This window comes from Staurois parvus, unplaced genomic scaffold, assembly GCF_062004578.1.
Source record: "Staurois parvus isolate SC_StPar_1 unplaced genomic scaffold, SC_StPar_1.0 ptg000068l, whole genome shotgun sequence".
NCBI classification, from domain to species: Eukaryota; Metazoa; Chordata; class Amphibia; order Anura; family Ranidae; genus Staurois; species Staurois parvus.
Window position 1 is genome coordinate 967835 of NW_028317864.1, and position 18992 is coordinate 986826.

An 18992-nucleotide genomic window follows, 5' to 3' on the forward strand; every position below is an offset into this window, starting at 1 on the left:
ATGCGGGGTCCGGGGGGAGACCGGCTATAGTGGACGCGGAGTCCGGCGAGAGCGGGTATAGTGAATGCAGGGTCCAGGGAGAGCTGCTATAGCGGACGCGGGTCTTGGGTTTAGGAACACTTTGAGTGCCCCAGCCCCGCGCCTTTGCCCTGGCTCCGCAGTGGGCGTGTCCCGTTGCTGTCGCCCAGGTTCGCCGGCTGTCATATTCCTGCCACACACAAGATGGCGCCGGTGACACGCCGCTTTCTGGGTCGTGGCGGGGTCAGGGGGGCGTGTTTGGTGTCCCTAGCATGGCTCTACGGTACCGGCCTTTCCACGCGCTGCTCCGGCTGCTGCCTTACGAGTGTGGCTCGTGTCTGTACCGAGGATTCAGCGTGCAGGCCGTCCCCGCCGTCAGGATGGAGTACCAGGTGAGCGGGGTTGCGGGGGGCACTCACTGCACCATATTCCGGGCTGAGAGACGGGAGACTGAAACGTGGCTGTGCTGCTGAGGACTACAAGTCCCAGCATGCCTCAGGGCGGCCTGAGCTGTGAGCACGTGTCCTGTGTAGAGGGAACATGTATAGGGGGGTCAAGAGGGTTTCTTCTTCACCCCACACGTGTCTGTGGAAGAGAGGACAGTCTTCCTGGGGGGCACCTGGCTGAGGTGGTGGTTGCAGAATTGCACACGTGCTGCTATCTTCGCTCCGGGTAACCCTGGATGCAGTGCCAAGTCTCACCCTATTGTCTGCCATTACAGCGATCATATTATCGGTGCGATTTGGACTTGGTGGGAGCCACACTGATATCTACTTCAGGTGCGACTTGTATAAACATCTGCAGACTGAGAGTGTGCGACTTCGCCACCCCGGTCACATCGCACCCGACTGAGAGTGTGCGACTTCGCCACCCCGGTCACATCGCACCCGACTGAGAGTGTGCGACTTCGCCACCCCGGTCACATCGCACCCGACTGAGACTGTGCGACTTCGCCACCCCGGTCACATCGCACCCGACTGAGACTGTGCGACTTCGCCACCCCGGTCACATCGCACCCGACTGAGACTGTGCGACTTCGCCACCCCGGTCACATCGCACCCGACTGAGAGTGTGCGACTTCGCCACCCCGGTCACATCGCACCCGACTGCGAGTGTGCGACTTCGCCACCCCGGTCACATCGCACCCGACTGCGAGTGTGCGACTTCGCCACCCCGGTCACATCGCACCCGACTGAGAGTGTGCGACTTCGCCACCCCGGTCACATCGCACCCGACTGAGAGTGTGCGACTTCGCCACCCCGGTCACATCGCACCCGACTGAGAGTGTGCGACTTCGCCACCCCGGTCACATCGCACCCGACTGAGAGTGTGCGACTTCGCCACCCCGGTCACATCGCACCCGACTGAGAGTGTGCGACTTCGCCACCCCGGTCACATCGCACCCGACTGAGAGTGTGCGACTTCGCCACCCCGGTCACATCGCACCCGACTGAGAGTGTGCGACTTCGCCACCCCGGTCACATCGCACCCGACTGAGAGTGTGCGACTTCGCCACCCCGGTCACATCGCACCCGACTGAGACTGTGCGACTTCGCCACCCCGGTCACATCGCACCCGACTGAGACTGTGCGACTTCGCCACCCCGGTCACATCAAACACTATGTTGAAATCGTGCAACTTACAGTGAAGTCGCACAATTTCAGTCGGGTTTGGTGTGACCGGGGCGTGAGTGCCCGGTCATGGCGGGGCGTGAGTGCCCGGTCATATCAGTGCAATTTGGGAATTGAATTCACACGTGAAAGCACATCTAATAAATGTGAATGTCAGTGTCTTATCGTGTGATTTCTATAGTAGTTCTTGCATGGCTGTTTATGCAGTTTATTGTGATTTCACATTCATAGAATATAGTTGAAATCGCACTGCAAATTGCAAAAAATTGTTGAAAATCTTAAGTCACAAAGTCTTCGGAAAGCGCACTGAAATTGCAAATTGTGTGATTTTTAAATCGGAGTGGTGTGGCCGGGCACTAAAGTCTTCAGAAATCGCGAACAAATTACTCAATTTTAACTCGCAGTGACCAGTGATTTATCCCCCGGTCACATCAAAGCCGATTTTGAAATTGTGCGACTTACAGTGAAGTCGCGCGATTTCAAAGTCGGGTGACTTGCCGATTTCAGGTGCGGTTTGCAAGACATCTGATACAGATGTCTATGCAAATCACACCAAGAGTAGAGCATGTACTACTTTAGAAATCAGTGCGGCTCCGACCAAGTCAGAACCGGTATGACCACTCTAATAGCGGACAATAGGGTGCGACTTGGCATACGATTTGCAAGTCACCTGGCATGCAAACCGTACGCCAAATCGCGCCCGATGTGACTGGGGGCTAAGCGATTTGGGATTTGAAATTGTAAATGAAACCGGATCTAATGAATGTGAATGTCCTTGTCTTAACACGTGTGATTTGCTGTAGTGTGATTTCAAAAGTAGTTCTTGCATTACTTTTTTTGCAGTTTGTTGCGATTTCACATACATAGACTACAATAGAAATCGAAATGGAAAACGTAAGAAATCGTTGGGAAATCTTCACAAGTTGCAAACAAATCTTCAGAAAACTCAAACAAAACGCACAATTTTAAATCGCATCCAGTGTGAACTAAGCCTAAGTGCTGAGTCATACCGGTGCGGTTTGGGAATTGAAATCGCACCTAAAGTCACATCTAATGAATGTCAGTGTGGTAACACGTGTGATTTGCTGCTGCGTGATTTCTAAAGTAGTTCTTGCATGACTTTTTCTGCAGTTTGTTGCAATTTCACATAGAATATAATGGAAATCGCAAGAAATTGTTGAAAACCTTCACAAGTAGTAATAAAGTCTTCAGAAATCGTGCTGAAATCGCACACAAATTGCTCAATTTTAAATCGCAGCGGTCTGACCGGTGACTTACAGTGCTATTAAAACCATAAATATCGTATCTTGCAGCTTATAACCCTTAGCTGTGGTGGCTGCATTACTTTTCTTTCCCCCTCTGATTTCCCCTGGTGATCTGGCCAGTAACACACCTCCGGCATGAGGCTCCTCCTCCTTCCAGGAATGCGCCAAAACGCACATCATGTGTGCGGTTCCATTCATTCTTAAACACGGCTAGCGGTTATGCAAGGCTCACCACCACAATAAGATGCAGGCCGCTACGTTGTTGCGTTTTTTACGCATAGGACAGCCCATTCCGACTCCTTCACACCTTTGAGGTCCAGGAATGCATGCAAAAAATGTTCTTGAAAATACAGCAAAACGCACATTGTGCTTGCAGTGCTGTTATTTCATCATGATGCCCCATGCGTGTCTAGCAGAGGTGTGACAAAACCCGCAGTACAAAGATGTGCGAGGATCCCTGACAGCCAAGCTGCAGGAGAGACTTTGGTGCGTTTTTGTCACCTGTAGGGAAGCCCATTCAGCCCCATTCACACCTTCATGTTCTGCAGAAACACATCACACTTCCAGTGCCAATATTCCGTAACCAGGTGCCCTCCAGAGGATTGCCCCCCCCCTTCCTGACCAGGCCGCTTTTTTGCGATACCGTTACAATTGCACAGTCATGCAGCGCTGCGACCAAATTAATTTTACATAGTAGTAAGAACACATTAACTGCTAAATACCTTTTTCTCATCAGCAGTCAGAGCATTCTTTTGACTTCTGTCAGTGTCCAGCAGAGCACTGGTTAAAGCTTGTAGGAGGAGTTTTCATTCTCTCCTATGAGGCTGCAGGACCCCTGACCCTCTGTCTGGACAGTGCTGATTGGCCCTGTGCTGATAACATGCACTCTCTGAAGAAGGAAAAAAAAAACCTCAATACACACCAAACTGAGCTTGTGCAGAGTGCACCCGAGGCTCTGTTCTATCAGCAGATGGATTGGGAACTGTGTGAGAAGGGGAGGATCAGATAGGTCAGGATCAAACAGCCTTTTTACACAATGCAGATAATTAACCCCTGAGGTTCCACAGTGAGCATGCTTTACTGCACATAGACTGATTTTTACTGTTGTGGGTTTAGTAACACTTCAATTTTTTATTTAAATAACAAACATGTTTATACTTACCTGCTCTGTGTAATGGTTTTGCACAGAGCAGTCCCAATCCTTCTCTTCTGAAGTCCCCCACTGGCATTGCTGGCTCCACTTCTTTAATATGTGCCAAGCCACTTCCTATGGTGGCACTCGTGTATGTGCTCACTCCTGAGCCATGCTGCCTGCATCTATAGACACAGACAATCTGCTTTGAGAGGAGGGAGATGCTGCTCTCAGCAGGCACATCATTGGTGTAGCAATTGTATGTACAAATATGGACGCGAACATCCATTTTGCTAAAGATCCTCCATCTTGTGTCATTCTCACTCCAAATCAGTCCCCCCTCCCTTTCTTTTGAATGGCAGGTGATCTGGTGTGTGCTGAGTTCAGGAGTGCATCGGGCACAGCTGGATACACTTCATGGTTGTAAACCCAATTAGCTGATGCCATGGTGTCTGTCCGACTCTTGCTCTGTGCTGCTCGTAAAGCTATAAACCCGCCAGTCACTGGACTTGAAAGCATTCCAGAATAGTAGTAAAACATTCATCTCATTTGGAAACCACTTTTTCATACACTTTCATACCTTCTCGCAGGAAATACCTACAGTAAAATAAAACATATACTCAGGTCAGTTTAATGCGAGTCACCTGATACCTTACACCCCTAGATTACGTCTACCCGAGAGCAGAAAGCGATATCTCCTTATTGTTATAAATGGTGTAGCGCTACATACATATACCAGGTATAGCATGAACAAATATGGCTCTATGTGCCAAACAGATATCATATATACATAATGTGCTAAAATAGATAAATGATAGTGACAATATCGTGGCAATTAGTGATTCCCTATAAAGGGATATAAGTGCGTGATATTTAAAGTGCAATATATCAATAAAAAACAGTGTACAAGGCACACAAATGCATGATGATATTGTCCATAAACGTAGTGTTAGGCACACCACAAACACTAATCAAAACATGTTCCTTTCGCCAGTGTAGGTGATGGGTGAGAATCCAAAATGGCTAGCGTGTCTACTCACCTTCCCCCTGCAGCCCCCAGGGGCCAAAATGCCTTGCGGATCACCCCGGATCCTGCTTGCTCTCTCCAGGCTAATGGTTACTTCACAACTCTCTCCAGCCTAGAGAATACACCACAGGTTCCTACAATATCGCCTCCACCTTCCACTTATCCTCCACGAGCCAGTACCAGTATACACATATACATTCATGAAGCCATGGAATGAGAACACAGAAAATCCTCCATGGTGTAAACCTGTATGACTTGTTTATTAAATATATAAAACCGCCAAGTGAACATCACGTTTGGGCAGAAAATACAAAGCGTTTGGATGTCATCCCAAATGGGTGTACTGATAATCCTCTGGTGCACTAAGATGGCGCCGAAGTGCGTCACCACGTTGCTATGTCACGTCTACGTGTTACGCCACGCCCCTCGTAGCTTCATCAGGATGTCTCCTTAACCGTCCCAAGCGGATATGTCATATCTGGTATTAGGATAATATGCAGAATGATATTCTGAACGTCCAACCAGTGGATAGGATGCTACATGTACCTAAGGAAGGTTATTGACCATGGTAAAACTTGGGAGGGAGTTTGGTCCTAGCCGGGGTCTCCGCCTACACCCCCTCCCCACATGAGGCGATTGGCCCTTGGCTTCAGAGACACCCCCCCCCCCCCCCTGCTGGGACCCTACAAAAAGCTGTCATGCCTGGAGAGAGGTAAGATGAGAGATTCTCCCTTTTTAACATAAGGAACCAACTTGGGAGAAATGGTATCCTTTTGTTCAGGACACTTGATCTGCATAACCCAGGACTTTTGGCAAGAATCTACCTCTCTAAACTTCTTTCTGTTATCTCCCTGTTGTGGTATTGCTCTCTGTATGTATATATAGATATACAGTCAGGTCCATAAATATTGGGACATCGACACAATTCTAACATTTTTGGCTCTATACACCACCACAATGGATATGAAATGAAATGAACAAGATGTGCTTTAACTGCAGAATGTCAGCTTTAATTTGAGGGTATTTACATCCAAATCAGGTGAACGGTGTAGGAATTACAACAGTTTGCATATGTGCCTCCCACTTGTTAAGGGACCAAAAGTAATGGGACAGAATAATAATCATAAATCAAACTTTCACTTTTTAATACTTGGTTGCAAATCCTTTGCAGTCAATTACAGCCTGAAGTCTGGAACGCATAGACATCACCAGACGCTGGGTTTCATCCCTGGTGATGCTCTGCCAGGCCTCTACTGCAACTGTCTTCAGTTCCTGCTTGTTCTTGGGGAATTTTCCCTTCAGTTTTGTCTTCAGCAAGTGAAATGCATGCTCAATCGGATTCAGGTCAGGTGATTGACTTGGCCATTGCAGAACATTCCACTTTCCCTTAAAAAACTCTTTGGTTGCTTTTGCAGTATGCTTTGGGTCATTGTCCATCTGCACTGTGAAGCGGCGTCCAATGAGTTCTGAAGCATTTGGCTGAATATGAGCAGATAATATTGCCCGAAACACTTCACAATTCATCCTGCTGCTTTTGTCAGCAGTCACATCACCAATAAATACAAGAGAACCAGTTCCATTGGCAGCCATACATGCCCACGCCATGACACTACCACCACCATGCTTCACTGATGAGGTGGTATGCTTAGGATCATCAGCAGTTCCTTTCCTTCTCCATACTCTTCTCTTCCCATCACTCTGGTACAAGTTGATCTCGGTCTCATCTGTCCATAGGATGTTGTTCCAGAACTGTGAAGGCTTTTTTAGATGTCGTTTGGCAAACTCTAATCTGGCCTTCCTGTTTTTGAGGCTCACCAATGCTTTACATCTTGTAGTGAACCCTCTGTATTCACTCTGGTGAAGTCTTCTCTTGATTGTTGACTTTGACACACATACACCTACCTCCTGGAGAGTGTTCTTGATCTGGCCAACTGTTGTGAAGGGTGTTTTCTTCACCAGGGAAAGAATTCTTCGGTCATCCACCACAGTTGTTTTCCGTGGTCTTCCGGGGTCTTTTGGTGTTGCTGAGCTCACCAGTGCGTTCCTTCTTTTTAAGAATGTTCCAAACAGTTGTTTTGGCCACGCCTAATGTTTTTGCTATCTCTCTGATGGGTTTGTTTTGTTTTTTCAGCCTAATGATGGCTTGCTTCACTGATAGTGACAGCTTTTTGGATCTCATCTTGAGAGTTGACAGCAACAGATTCCAAATGCAAATACCACACTTGAAATTAACTCTGGACCTTTTATCTGCTCATTGTAATTGGGATAAAGAGGGAATAACACACACCTGGCCATGGAACAGCTGAGAAGCCAATTGTCCCATTACTTTTGGTTCCTTAACAAGTGGGAGGCACATATGCAAACTGTTATAATTCCTACACCGTTCACCTGATTTGGATGTAAATACCCTCAAATTAAAGCTGACAGCCTGCAGTTAAAGGACATCTTGTTCGTTTTATTTCAAATCCATTGTGGTGGTGTATAGAGCCAAAAATGTTAGAATTGTGTCAATGTCCCAATATTTATGGACCTGACTGTATATATGTGTATATATATATATATATATATATATATATATATATTTTATAGCACCATTTTGACCTTTTTAGTAATAAATCCTATTTTCTGAAAAGTGTTTAACTGTTTCCAAAGCTCTTTAATGCAAACTAAGAATCCCTGTCTCAGAAGAGCGCTACTGTGTGTTTTAAACTTCTGCATACATCTTCCTGCGGTGACAGTGTGTATACAGACGTTTATTCAAACATCATAGTGTTACTGCTAAGATTGGTGAGTTTCCTCTTTTTCTGTAAAAAAGGTGGTGGTGGCGGCAGTGTGAAGGGTTAATTGCGTAATTAACCTGACCTAGTAACAATCGCTCCCAGGCTGCGGCACATAGATTGTGGTCCATTAGCTGGAAAATCTTTGTGGAGGGTGCAGCTGGGTGTGGCATTGTTACGCATGTGACAGTGTGGTTTTAGAATGGCTAGTCCTTCGGTCACAAGTTGGTGAGAAGGGCTGGGGGTCAAAATGCAGAATTTACACATGATCTCTCAACTCTGAAAAGCAGGGGTCAGGGAGAATTTGTTACATCAATGAGGAGAGCTGGTTGGAAGGAAGGGACACATCCCCTTCACACAGGAACAGAGCTGAGGCAGTCAATCACAGACTGTGCCCTCCCCTGTCACCATTTTTTCTCTTGATGTCAGGAACACTCATCAGAAGTGGCTCATGATGATAGCAGAGGAACAAAGCAGCAGGCAGAAATGACACTTTGTGCTCTGGATTGAGACAAGTACACACTATAAAGGGATATGCTTTGTTCATATTTGATGTCTGAGGTTTGGTAGTCCAGGGGCAGGTTGCCGTTCATAAACGGTGCCTGCCATTTTGGACTGTGCATGCTCACTGGGAGCAAGCAGCACCGTGATCCGGTGCCCGCTGTGTCCTCCGGACACAGTGGAACACCGATCGTCGTACGCGACCTCTCTGCGAGGTCCCGATCATGTGATCACTGATTGGCCAATTAGTGATCGCATGCAGAGTAGTAAGCAATGTGTCACTTTCTGATATCATTGTTTACTAAGTGTGAAATCTGTGAATGATCACAGCGGTCACATGGTACAAGGCTATTCACACCAGCCTTGTACCATGTGACAAGCTGTGACCAATCACAGCTCACGCAGTAGTTCTCAATGGCTGCAAGAATGCAGCCAGAGGGAAGGAGAAATTATTGCTTTTACACCCATAAAGGCTGTAAAAGCAATCGGTGTAAAAAAAATCTTCATCACCCCCCACAAGTAGCACAGTGTCACCATGGTGACACTGTACTGCTTGGGTGACAGTATGTAATAAAAAAACAAAAACATAAATAATATAAAAAAAGTGATTTTTTTTTTAATTATAATTTTTGGTTATAAACTAATTTTTTGGGTTTTTTTTACTAAAAATATAACTGAATAAATTTTGGCCAAGATTTATGATGAAATATTTATTGCAAAATATTATAAGAAAAACACTTTTTTTTTCAAAATTATAGCAAACAAAAAAAAACTCCCAGTGGTGAATAAATACCACCAAAATAAAGCTTTATCTGTCTAAAAAAAAAAAAAGCTAAATTAATATGGGCACAGTGTTGCATGACCGTGCAATTGTCATTCAAAGTGTGATAGCACTGAAAGCTGAAAATTGGCCTGGAGGGGGTAAAAGTGTCCGGACAGGAAGTGGTTAAGGTAAAAAGAAAACCTTGAGCCTTTACAACCACTTCAGTGACACCTCAAACATGGACAGCATTGGGGTTGGAGGTCCACTTTAAGGGTTTGTTCCTGTGCAGCAGTCCTTGCCACTCCTCTGAAGAGTGACTTGTGGTGGAGAACTTGTTGCAGGCGTCTAGGTGATGGTTGTGATGTCTCTGTAACCCTGTAGATGCCAGACCACCATTGCAATCACATGCATTGCACATAGTTGTAGGGCAGTTAGAGGCAGCCCCATAGACTTGTATTTAGTTGGCAAAATACTCACCACATGCGACAAGCTGTTTAATTTTTGCTGTTGTGTGTGTACATCCCTGAGTGTGTTCAGACAGGTGGTCGAGGGTCAGTAAACCCGCAGCTCTGCTGCCTGGTTTTACCATACCCTGGCCACTTGTGTGTACGAACCATAGATAGCCACACACTTCCCGTTGTCACTGAGGGAGGAAATGAAAGGAAATTTCCCTCATAGGCGATAGAGTGGAAAAATCAGATTGGGGTTCAACCTATACTTAGTCTATTCCCAGTTTACAGTGTGGAAGGTTCTGGAATGCTGGGCTGGGTGTGTAACATCAGGCCAATGACTGATGGGATCTGAGCTCGTGTAATGACTGGTCACCTACCTGCCCCCTGCTAGTCATCTTCATCATCCCTTGTGTCATGACAATAGTTCATGCAGGGGGGGTTCTACATGCATGTCCCCCCCTCCACATTGATAAATATCAGATGGTGAATGCTGTGCCGTGGCGGATGACGGAAATGGGCGGCTCTGTGCCGTGGCGGATGACGGAAATGGACGGAAACGGGCGGCTCTGTGCCGTGACGGATGACGGAAACGGGCAGCTCTGTGCCGTGACGGATGGCGGAAACGGGCGGCTGTGTGCCGTGGCGGATGACGGAAACGGGCGGCTGTGTGCCGTGGCGGATGACGGAAACGGGCGGCTGTGTGCCGTGGCGGATGACGGAAACGGGCGGCTGTGTGCCGTGGCGGATGACGGAAACGGGCGGCTGTGTGCCGTGGCGGATGACGGAAACGGGCGGCTGTGTGCCGTGGCGGATGACGGAAACGGGCGGCTGTGTGCCGTGGCGGATGACGGAAACGGGCGGCTCTGTGGCATCACTTACCTAAAACTACCCAGACAAACAGGGACTTCACACATTCTAGGATCTGCTGTAGTCCTCTGCCCCACACCTACTTCCCTTGTGCAGGCCATACATGGATCGAAATCCATCCAGTTCAGCAGGGACCGGATCCATCTATGGACTGGCTGGTTGTACACAAGTTGACCGGTCCATTGAATTGTTCACAAATAGCCTGTCTGGTTTGTTTTTCCGGACAGGTGGGATGTGCCATTTAATATAACCTGCACTTGTACATTTCTCCATGTGAGTCAATGAGAATAAAAAGCCATGAAAAAAAATCCTCAGAGTGAATCCAGGAGGAGAGAAGTGTCACTTGTGGAAGGTAAAGGTTCAAGGGCTGCCGTTGTAGTCTTGACTTTGCACTTTAGTGAGTCATTGAAGTGGAACAAGCATGCAGCCAGTGAAGTGTGAGAGCTTCCACCCTGTCTGCTTGTTCCCATTCACTGAGTGGGTTGTTTTTTCAGTTGGTCTTGCTGGGGTCTGAGGACACACAGCCTTTGTTTTTGATCTTTCATATCCGGCTGACTGTTGTCGGCCATGGACGGCTTTTTGTCCAGCACTGTACATGAAATCCCTCCAGAGCTCATCAGGTGCAGGTAATCGATCTCCGTGGAGGGGGAGGGCTGCGGGTGATATATTTATCTTTGGCTTGTAGACTTTTACTATGCTGTGTCCTCATGTTTGTAGAAGGATCACGTGTGGTTAGATAAGTCCTATAATTACCCTTTCACACGTATTCTCATATGTGTGCTGAAATGTAGAGTGGGACTCCCAGGAAACGTGTACATAGGTGATGGCTGATATCAGAGACCTCCGGAAAGGGAAAGTCTCTTTAAAGCCCAACACATATAAGCCAGCCATAGATGGATCGAATCTCAGCCAGTTCAGCTGGTTATAGCCAAGTCTACCCATCTATCAACTTGGGTACAAACCAGCCTGTTGGATTTTTACATGTAGTTACTGTTGTAGCCACTAGCAGTAAGCATTGTGTTCTTCCAATCGGGAAGGCTCCCTGCCGACAGAACACAATACCCTCCATCAACACTGAATGTTTTGATGGAGGAAACAAGCAACCTTTCTTTCCTTTCACCCATGGTGGATGGAAAGAAAATTGCATAATCTAGAAGCTGCCTTAAGCACACTCTTCCTCCACTCATCCCACTGCTGTGCTCCTCTGATCCTCTGATGTCCTAACCATGTGTAAGCTCTATGTCGGCTGCTGTCAGAGCTTACACTAGTTGATGTTCTCGTATGACAGTGTTCACGTCTGGTTCTGACAGATCAGCAGGGAAGGTGAGTATCAATGGTTGGAATTTAAAGAGACTATTACTTCGCAGCCAGTAGGCAAATTAAGTCTACCCCCCCCCCCCCCCCCGACTAATACTCACCTCCCCCAATGCGCTGTCAGCCAGCAGCCAGGCCTGAACATAATGTTTTTATTTGGGTAAGCTCCTGCCAAACAGCTAAATATGTTGTAATTCACCTATTTGCCAAAATATTTGGTTTTGCTGCTGTTGTTTCACACACTTCATGCTGTATAAACAAACCATGACAGCTTCCGGCCTGCAGCTCCTGGCTTCACGCTTCCTCTTCCGGCCTGCAGCTCCTGGCTTCACGCTTCCTCTTCCGGCCTGCAGCTCCTGGCTTCACGCTTCCTCTTCCGGCCTGCAGCTCCTGGCTTCACGCTTCCTCTTCCGGCCTGCAGCTCCTGGCTTCACGCTTCCTCTTCCGGCCTGCAGCTCCTGGCTTCACGCTTCCTCTTCCGGCCTGCAGCCTCCGGGCCTCACTCTCTTCCTCTTCTGGCCCGCAGCCCCCGGGCCTCGCGCTCCCTCTTCCGGCCCCCGGGCCTCGCGCTCCCTCTTCCGGCCCCCGGGCCTCGCGCTCCCTCTTCCGGCCCCCGGGCCTCGCGCTCCCTCTTCCGGCCCCCGGGCCTCGCGCTCCCTCTTCCGGCCCCCGGGCCTCGCGCTCCCTCTTCCGGCCCCCGGGCCTCGCGCTCCCTCTTCCGGCCCCCGGGCCTCGCGCTCCCTCTTCCGGCCCCCGGGCCTCGCGCTCCCTCTTCCGGCCCCCGGGCCTCGCGCTCCCTCTACCGGCCCCCGGGCCTCGCGCTCCCTCTACCGGCCCCCGGGCCTCGCGCTCCCTCTACCGGCCGCCGGGCCTCACGCTCCCTCCTCCAGCCCGCAGCTGGGGGGCAGAAAAGCCACTCAAATGCAGCTGAATAAGACTTGCACTGTTTTGGAATGGCCCACCCAAACGTGATATCTCCGTTTTTAGGAGTTAATGGAAAAATCATCCGGCAGGCTCTTTTGTCAGACACTTTATTGGTGAGATGTCCTTGTTGGGTTCCCACCTCTGCATACCTGCGGTTAGGATTAGAAGTTCTGGTCTTCTTTCTGGAATTTTTATTTATTATGAAGAAACCAAAAGCCATAAGAGCTGGGCCACACAACGGTGGGAAAGAACACCTGGAACTCCCGGGTGGGCAGGGGAAGATTTGGGAATTGTGGTAGGGAGGACTCGGTTGTATAATGCCAGACACACAAGAAGCCAGGGGCTGGCTCCTCTCGCCAGCTTGGACTATATTAAAAACTAGCCCATTTTAGTGGACTGACCCTTTAAGTGCTCTGGTTGATTTTTATGGGATTTTTTTTTTTATTGGCACATTTAATGAGTTGTTCTTAGCAGTCTGGGAAATTCTGCCTTCATTCTTCCTTTGCACAGAAACATGGCTCCCCTTTCAGACACCTATTATTTTTCCGTGCACTCTTAACCACTTGCCTACCAGGCACTTATACCCCCTTCCTTACCAGGCCAATTTTCAGCTTTCAGCGCTGCCGCACTTTGATTGACAATTGCGCGGTCATGCAACATTGTACCCATATGAAATTTTGATCATTTTTTTCTCACAAACAGAGCTTTCTTTTGGTGGTATTTAATCGCCACTGGGCGCTTTACTTTTTGCGCTATAAATTAAAAAAAGTGCAAAAAATTTGGAAAAAAAAAAAAAAGTTTATTTGTTTCTTTTATAAAATTTTTCAAACAGGTATTTTTTCTCCTTCACTGATTTGCGTTGATGAGGTGGCACTGATGGGCACTGATAGGCGGCACTGATGGGCACTGATAGGCAGCACTAAAGGGCACTGATAGGCAGTACTAATGAGGTGGCACGGATAGGCGGCACTGATAGACAGCACTAATTAGAGGTCACGGATAGGCGGCACTGATATGCAGCACTGATATGCAGCACTGATAGGCGGCACTGATAGGTGACACTGATGATGGGTACTGATAGACGGCACTGACTGGCATCACTTCTGGGCACTGACTGGCGGCACTGGCTGGCACAACCCCTGGGCACTGACTGGTGGCACTGACTGGCAGCACTGCTGGGCTGCACTGGTGGGTGGCACTGGTGGGCAGCACTGGTGGGTGGGCACAGGTGGGTGGCACTGGTGGGCACAGGTGGGTGGCACTGGTGGGCACAGGTGGGTGAGCACAGGTGGGTGGCACTGCTGGGCACATGTAGGTGGCACTTCTGGGCACAGGTAGGTGGCACTGCAGAGTGGCACAGGTGGGTGCACTGCTGGGCACAGGTGGGGGCACTGCTGGGAACGGGTGGGCGGGGCTAGTGGGCGCACTGCTGGGCGGAACTTGCGGGTGTCACTGCTGGGCACCGATCATCAGGGCACTGATCATCAGTGCCCTGATGATCGGTGCCGATCCCCGCTCTGACAACTGCCGGTTCTCGGCAGTACTTTCATCACGATCTGACAGCGTGAGGAAAGTGCAGCCGAGAACCGGCACTTGCATTTCCCTGTGATCAGCGTGTCATTGGACACCGCTGATCACGTGGTAAAAGGCCGGTGGGATCGGCCTTTCACCACATCACGTGATCAGCTGTGTCCGTAGGACAGGAGAGCGCGTTCTGGGAGGACGTCATATGACGTCCACTCAGAACTGGCTGGCCGCGGTGAAGCCGTCATTCGGCTATGCGCGGTCGGCAAGAGGTTAAGGAATCGCCCTGCTGATGGTTCTTGTGTTGATGCTGGAAGTCTTCCAATATTTATACCATGCCAGGCATGTTGTGTAAGGATTTACCAGAGTCACTTCAGTTCACAGAGCGGAGTATAAGGTACACTATTTATTGGACCCAACGCAGGACACGGTGTATCTAGTGACAGGTCTGTAAGAACAGGCTCTGTATCTCATATCTTTGTGGATTTGTAGCCAGGCTACTTTGGTCGTCTTTCTGCTACAAACACTTGGGCCTCCAGATTTGTCAGACACCCCCCAGAGGGCAGACGCTGGTGGCTCATTGTCTTTTATCATGGCTGGGATTTGTATTCTTGCCTTCTGTGTTGCTTCTGTAATAATTTATCAACTGTATGTGGATATGTTCTGAGCTGCCAACACATTTTCCAGTATTTGGTGTAGCCCCTTCCAGCTATGTCTGCAATTATTATTTTATTAGAAAACACCAGAGTGAAATCCAGCATTAAAGAATGTCACCCCAACATTTCATATTCCTGATATGTGCCTGCTGTTCCATGTACTTGTTTAAAAAATATCCTGTTCCTTGTATTGCTTCCTTTGTGTGACATCCCTGGTGTTCCTGCCAGTCCCTCTACCTTCCTTTTAAAAACTGACTACACTAGGCAGAAGGGCACAGCATGGTCAGTTCTATAGCTGTGCTGGCAACTCAGCCTGCTCTCCAATGATTATATGTCTATACTCAGATATACTTTGGTGACTGTAGAGCAGAACAGGATGGTGTTTTATTGAGTTGCAGATGAAACTAGAATAGATAACCAGTTAACTTAACCTCCTTTTGACTCCCTTTCAGTTTTCAGTGCTGTAATAGTTTGTGCACTACTGTACCAAAATGTATTAAAGATAACTTTTTATTTTTTTTTAGACTGAGCTTTCTTTTGGTATTTAAAAGAGAAGTGTAGACTTTTTTTTTTTTAACCCCTTATACTTACCTAGGTGGATGCTGCATCTGTCCCCCGCCGGCTTTAAATGTGAGAACTCGGAGATCACATGACTGCCCTGAGTTCTCACAGCCGCTCTGAGCAGAGAGTGGTGACTGTCGGTCACCGCTGTCTGCTGTCCCCCCATCCCCCTCACGCTCAGTGGAGGCCAAGCCAGGTGCTGCTCCAGACTCTGGGGTGGATCTCGATCTTAAAGTCGGGATCTTTCCCCAGCCTAGATCGGTTGAGTGACATCACCAACAGTGGGCTTCAGCCTGCTGTGGGCTGAAAACTGGTCACAGGACTGCAGAGCTTTAGCTGCTGTTCTCCTTTTAATAACGTCTGTATTACTTTAACTAAATCAATAACGTTCATTTTATTTTTTTACTTGAAAAAGGAAGATACCAAAAATTTTAAATTAAAACCGGTTTCCCTTACTTTGTTATAAAACAAAATTGTCAGGACAGAATGAAAACCCCCACAATGACCCCTTTTTGGAAAGTAGACACCCCAAGGTGGTCTCGTGGTATTTTTGGCAATGAGGAGATGTGATGTATTAAAGGTCTGATATCTAAAGCTTGGTAACAGTGCACTGGCTACAGCGCATCCAGCTCATACACAGGAGGACACTGCTGATCCATTTCCCATTCATAGAGGTTGAATAAAGACACAGGACCAACCAGTTCAGTGTGTGTGTGCCGCTACATATTCTCAGCCACATGGTACAGGCCTTTTGGACTAGCTTGGTACACCTTGTTTGTGTCTTCAGCTGTCCTAATGATGAGTAGAGCAACTGCCTGCCACTCTGCTATCCATAAATGTGTAGTGGTTAATCACTCGCCCTCCAGAGGATTTCCCCCCCTTCCTGACCAGGCCATTTTTTGCGATACAGTGCTGCTTTACTTTAACTGACAATTGCGCAGTCATGCAACACTGCACCCAAATGAAATTTATGTCCCTTTTTCCACAAAAAGAAAAAAAAAATACAAAATCTGTTTACTTAGCTATTTTCAGTCTGGTCCAGACATTTAATTCACATTTGTGAGCGCTTGCCAATGGCTTTGATTTCCAGAAGCTGTTACACTGGGTAAGCAAGACAGGTGGGGGGAGGGAGCATTTTTAAGAATAGTAGGTTTTAGGCTTGAATTCCACTTTAAGTAATCTGGGACCTGACCAACTACAATCTGTGTCCAGTGCACTATGGCACAATGCTGATTGGCAGGAGAGCTGATGAAGAACGGGAGAACTGAGGTTCAGACCCATTTTGCTTCAAGATGCACCACACCAGATGTCACCACAGGTAGTTCCCAGTTTTTGACTCTAATTGTGTTCTTCTTTTGCTCAGGATGCGATCCGTACACTGAACACGCTGCAGACCAATGCCAGTTACCTGGACCAGGTGAAGAGGCAGAGGAGTGATCCTCAGATTCAGCTTGCTGCTATGAAGGGCTTCTTGGAGAGAAGCGGACTGACAGTAAGTAACATCACATGGATCTGAATGAAGGTGATATGTTTTGTGCTGTGTACATGTTCTCCCAAGGAACTCCACAATGTGCTGGGATTGTAGATTACTCACAGTTCTTCAAAGCTAACTATTAGGAGTGAGAAAGTTGGAAGTGACTTAATAGCGATTATTAGTTTTTCTGCCAAATAGCTTATCCTAAAACAAGCTGCAGACACAGCTAAGCAGCCTGTGTAAATCTCGTGCAGTTCTGTGCCGTACAGTTTGAGCCAATCATTTTTGTATGGTTCAAGTCACACTGCATCCTCTAAAGAAAGAAAAAAAAAAAGATACAGGCACATTTTCTTTTTCTTCTTTTCTGCACTGGAATCGGATAACATGGGTGGTCATACCTATGCAATCCCATTTAGGCAAATGCACTGAGTTATGTGACCTGTTTTGCATTGTCGTTAACTTTTAATTGACACCCGTAGCAGTTTGTATGAACACAGAGATTCCTGTGCCTTTGCTGCATCGCATCAGTGTGAACCGAGCCTTAAAGTGACTCTACTATTGCTAGAATGAAAACTTAAGGGCTGCCTGCAAAGAAACACCTTAAAGGCCCGTTCACATTGATTGGGTGCGGGAAAACGCATGTGATTTGGACAGGAATAGCACTGCATTCTTGTTCAGATCACATGCAATTCTTTTGCGGTGCGATTTTAGCCATTCATTTTGTATGTCTTAAATCGCACACTGCACAAGGTGTTGGATCTTTTTTTTTTCCCAGAAGCGATTTGATTCAGTCAATCTTACTGTGTTTTGCAAACTGTTTTTGAGTTATTATTAACATTCGAACGACACTTTCCCAGGGGTCGCCTAAGACCATCGGAAAACACATATTTCCGATGGCCTTAGGAACCGAGACACCGCTCCTTGATCCGTCTCCAGGTGTGGGCGGGATGACATGCCGTCCCTGTCATCTGGACACACCCCCGGGATCAATCCTTCCTCGTCGGTGATTGGCCGCCGGAACTGTAGCTCAGGAGAGGCACACAGGCGGCCAATCACCGGCGAGGAGGTGGAGCTTGGAAAGGAGGAGCCGAGTGGCACCGCGAAGATCGAGCGAGTGAAGAGGAGGAGAGCGGCCGGAGAAGGAAGACATCTGACCGGTAAGTGTCTGTACCATGGGAGAGGGAGGGAGCGAGCGAGCCCAGGCTGGAGCAGGGGTCAGCAAGGTAAGTATCATTGGTGTCAGTGGGAGGAATAGTGCCCAATCATTGGTGTCACTAATACCAATGATGGGGCACTATTCCTCCCCCCACTGACACCAACGATGGGGCACTATTCCTCCCCCCACTGACACCAACGATGGGGCACTTTTCCTCCCCCCACTGACACCAACGATGGGGCACTATTCCTCCCCCCACTGACACCAACGATGGGGCACTATACCTCCCCCCACTGACACCAACGATGGGGCACTATACCTCCCCCCACTGACACCAACGATGGGGCACTATACCTCCCCCCACTGACACCAACGATGGGGCACTATACCTCCCCCCACTGACACCAACGATGGGGCACTATACCTCCCCCCACTGACACCAAGGAAGGGGGCACTATACCTCCCCCCACTGACACCAACGATGGGGCACTATACCTCCCCCCACTGACACCAACGATGGGGCACTATACCTCCCCCCACTGACACCAACGATGGGGCACTATACCTCCCCCCACTGACACCAACGATGGGGCACTATACCTCCCCCCACTGACACCAACGATGGGGCACTATACCTCCCCCCACTGACACCAACGATGGGGCACTATACCTCCCCCACTGACACCAACGATGGGGCACTATACCTCCCCCCCACTGACACCAACGATGGGGCACTATACCTCCCCCCCACTGACACCAACGATGGGGCACTATACCTCCCCCCACTGACACCAACGATGGGGCACTATACCTCCCCCCCACTGACACCAACGATGGGGCACTATACCTCCCCCCCACTGACACCAACGATGGGGCACTATACCTCCCCCCCACTGACACCAACGATGGGGCACTATACCTCCCCCCCACTGACACCAACGATGGGGCAC

General features: G+C 48.5%; 1 protein-coding gene across 2 annotated transcripts in view; it reads left to right on the top strand.

Moving 5' to 3' along the window:
• The first annotated feature begins 255 nt into the window (after positions 1–255).
• FPGS (folylpolyglutamate synthase) overlaps positions 256–18992 on the top strand; it is a 71360-nt gene continuing 52623 nt past the window's right edge. Inside the window, exons 1-2 of one of the 2 annotated variants that reach the window (XM_089669003.1) lie at positions 256–410; positions 16776–16904. In XM_089669003.1, coding sequence (XP_089525129.1) covers positions 291–410; positions 16776–16904 — 249 coding nt within the window. In that variant the 5' untranslated portion in view covers positions 256–290. The remainder of the gene's footprint in view (positions 411–16775; positions 16905–18992) is intronic. The other variant, XM_089669002.1, reaches the window with a different exon arrangement.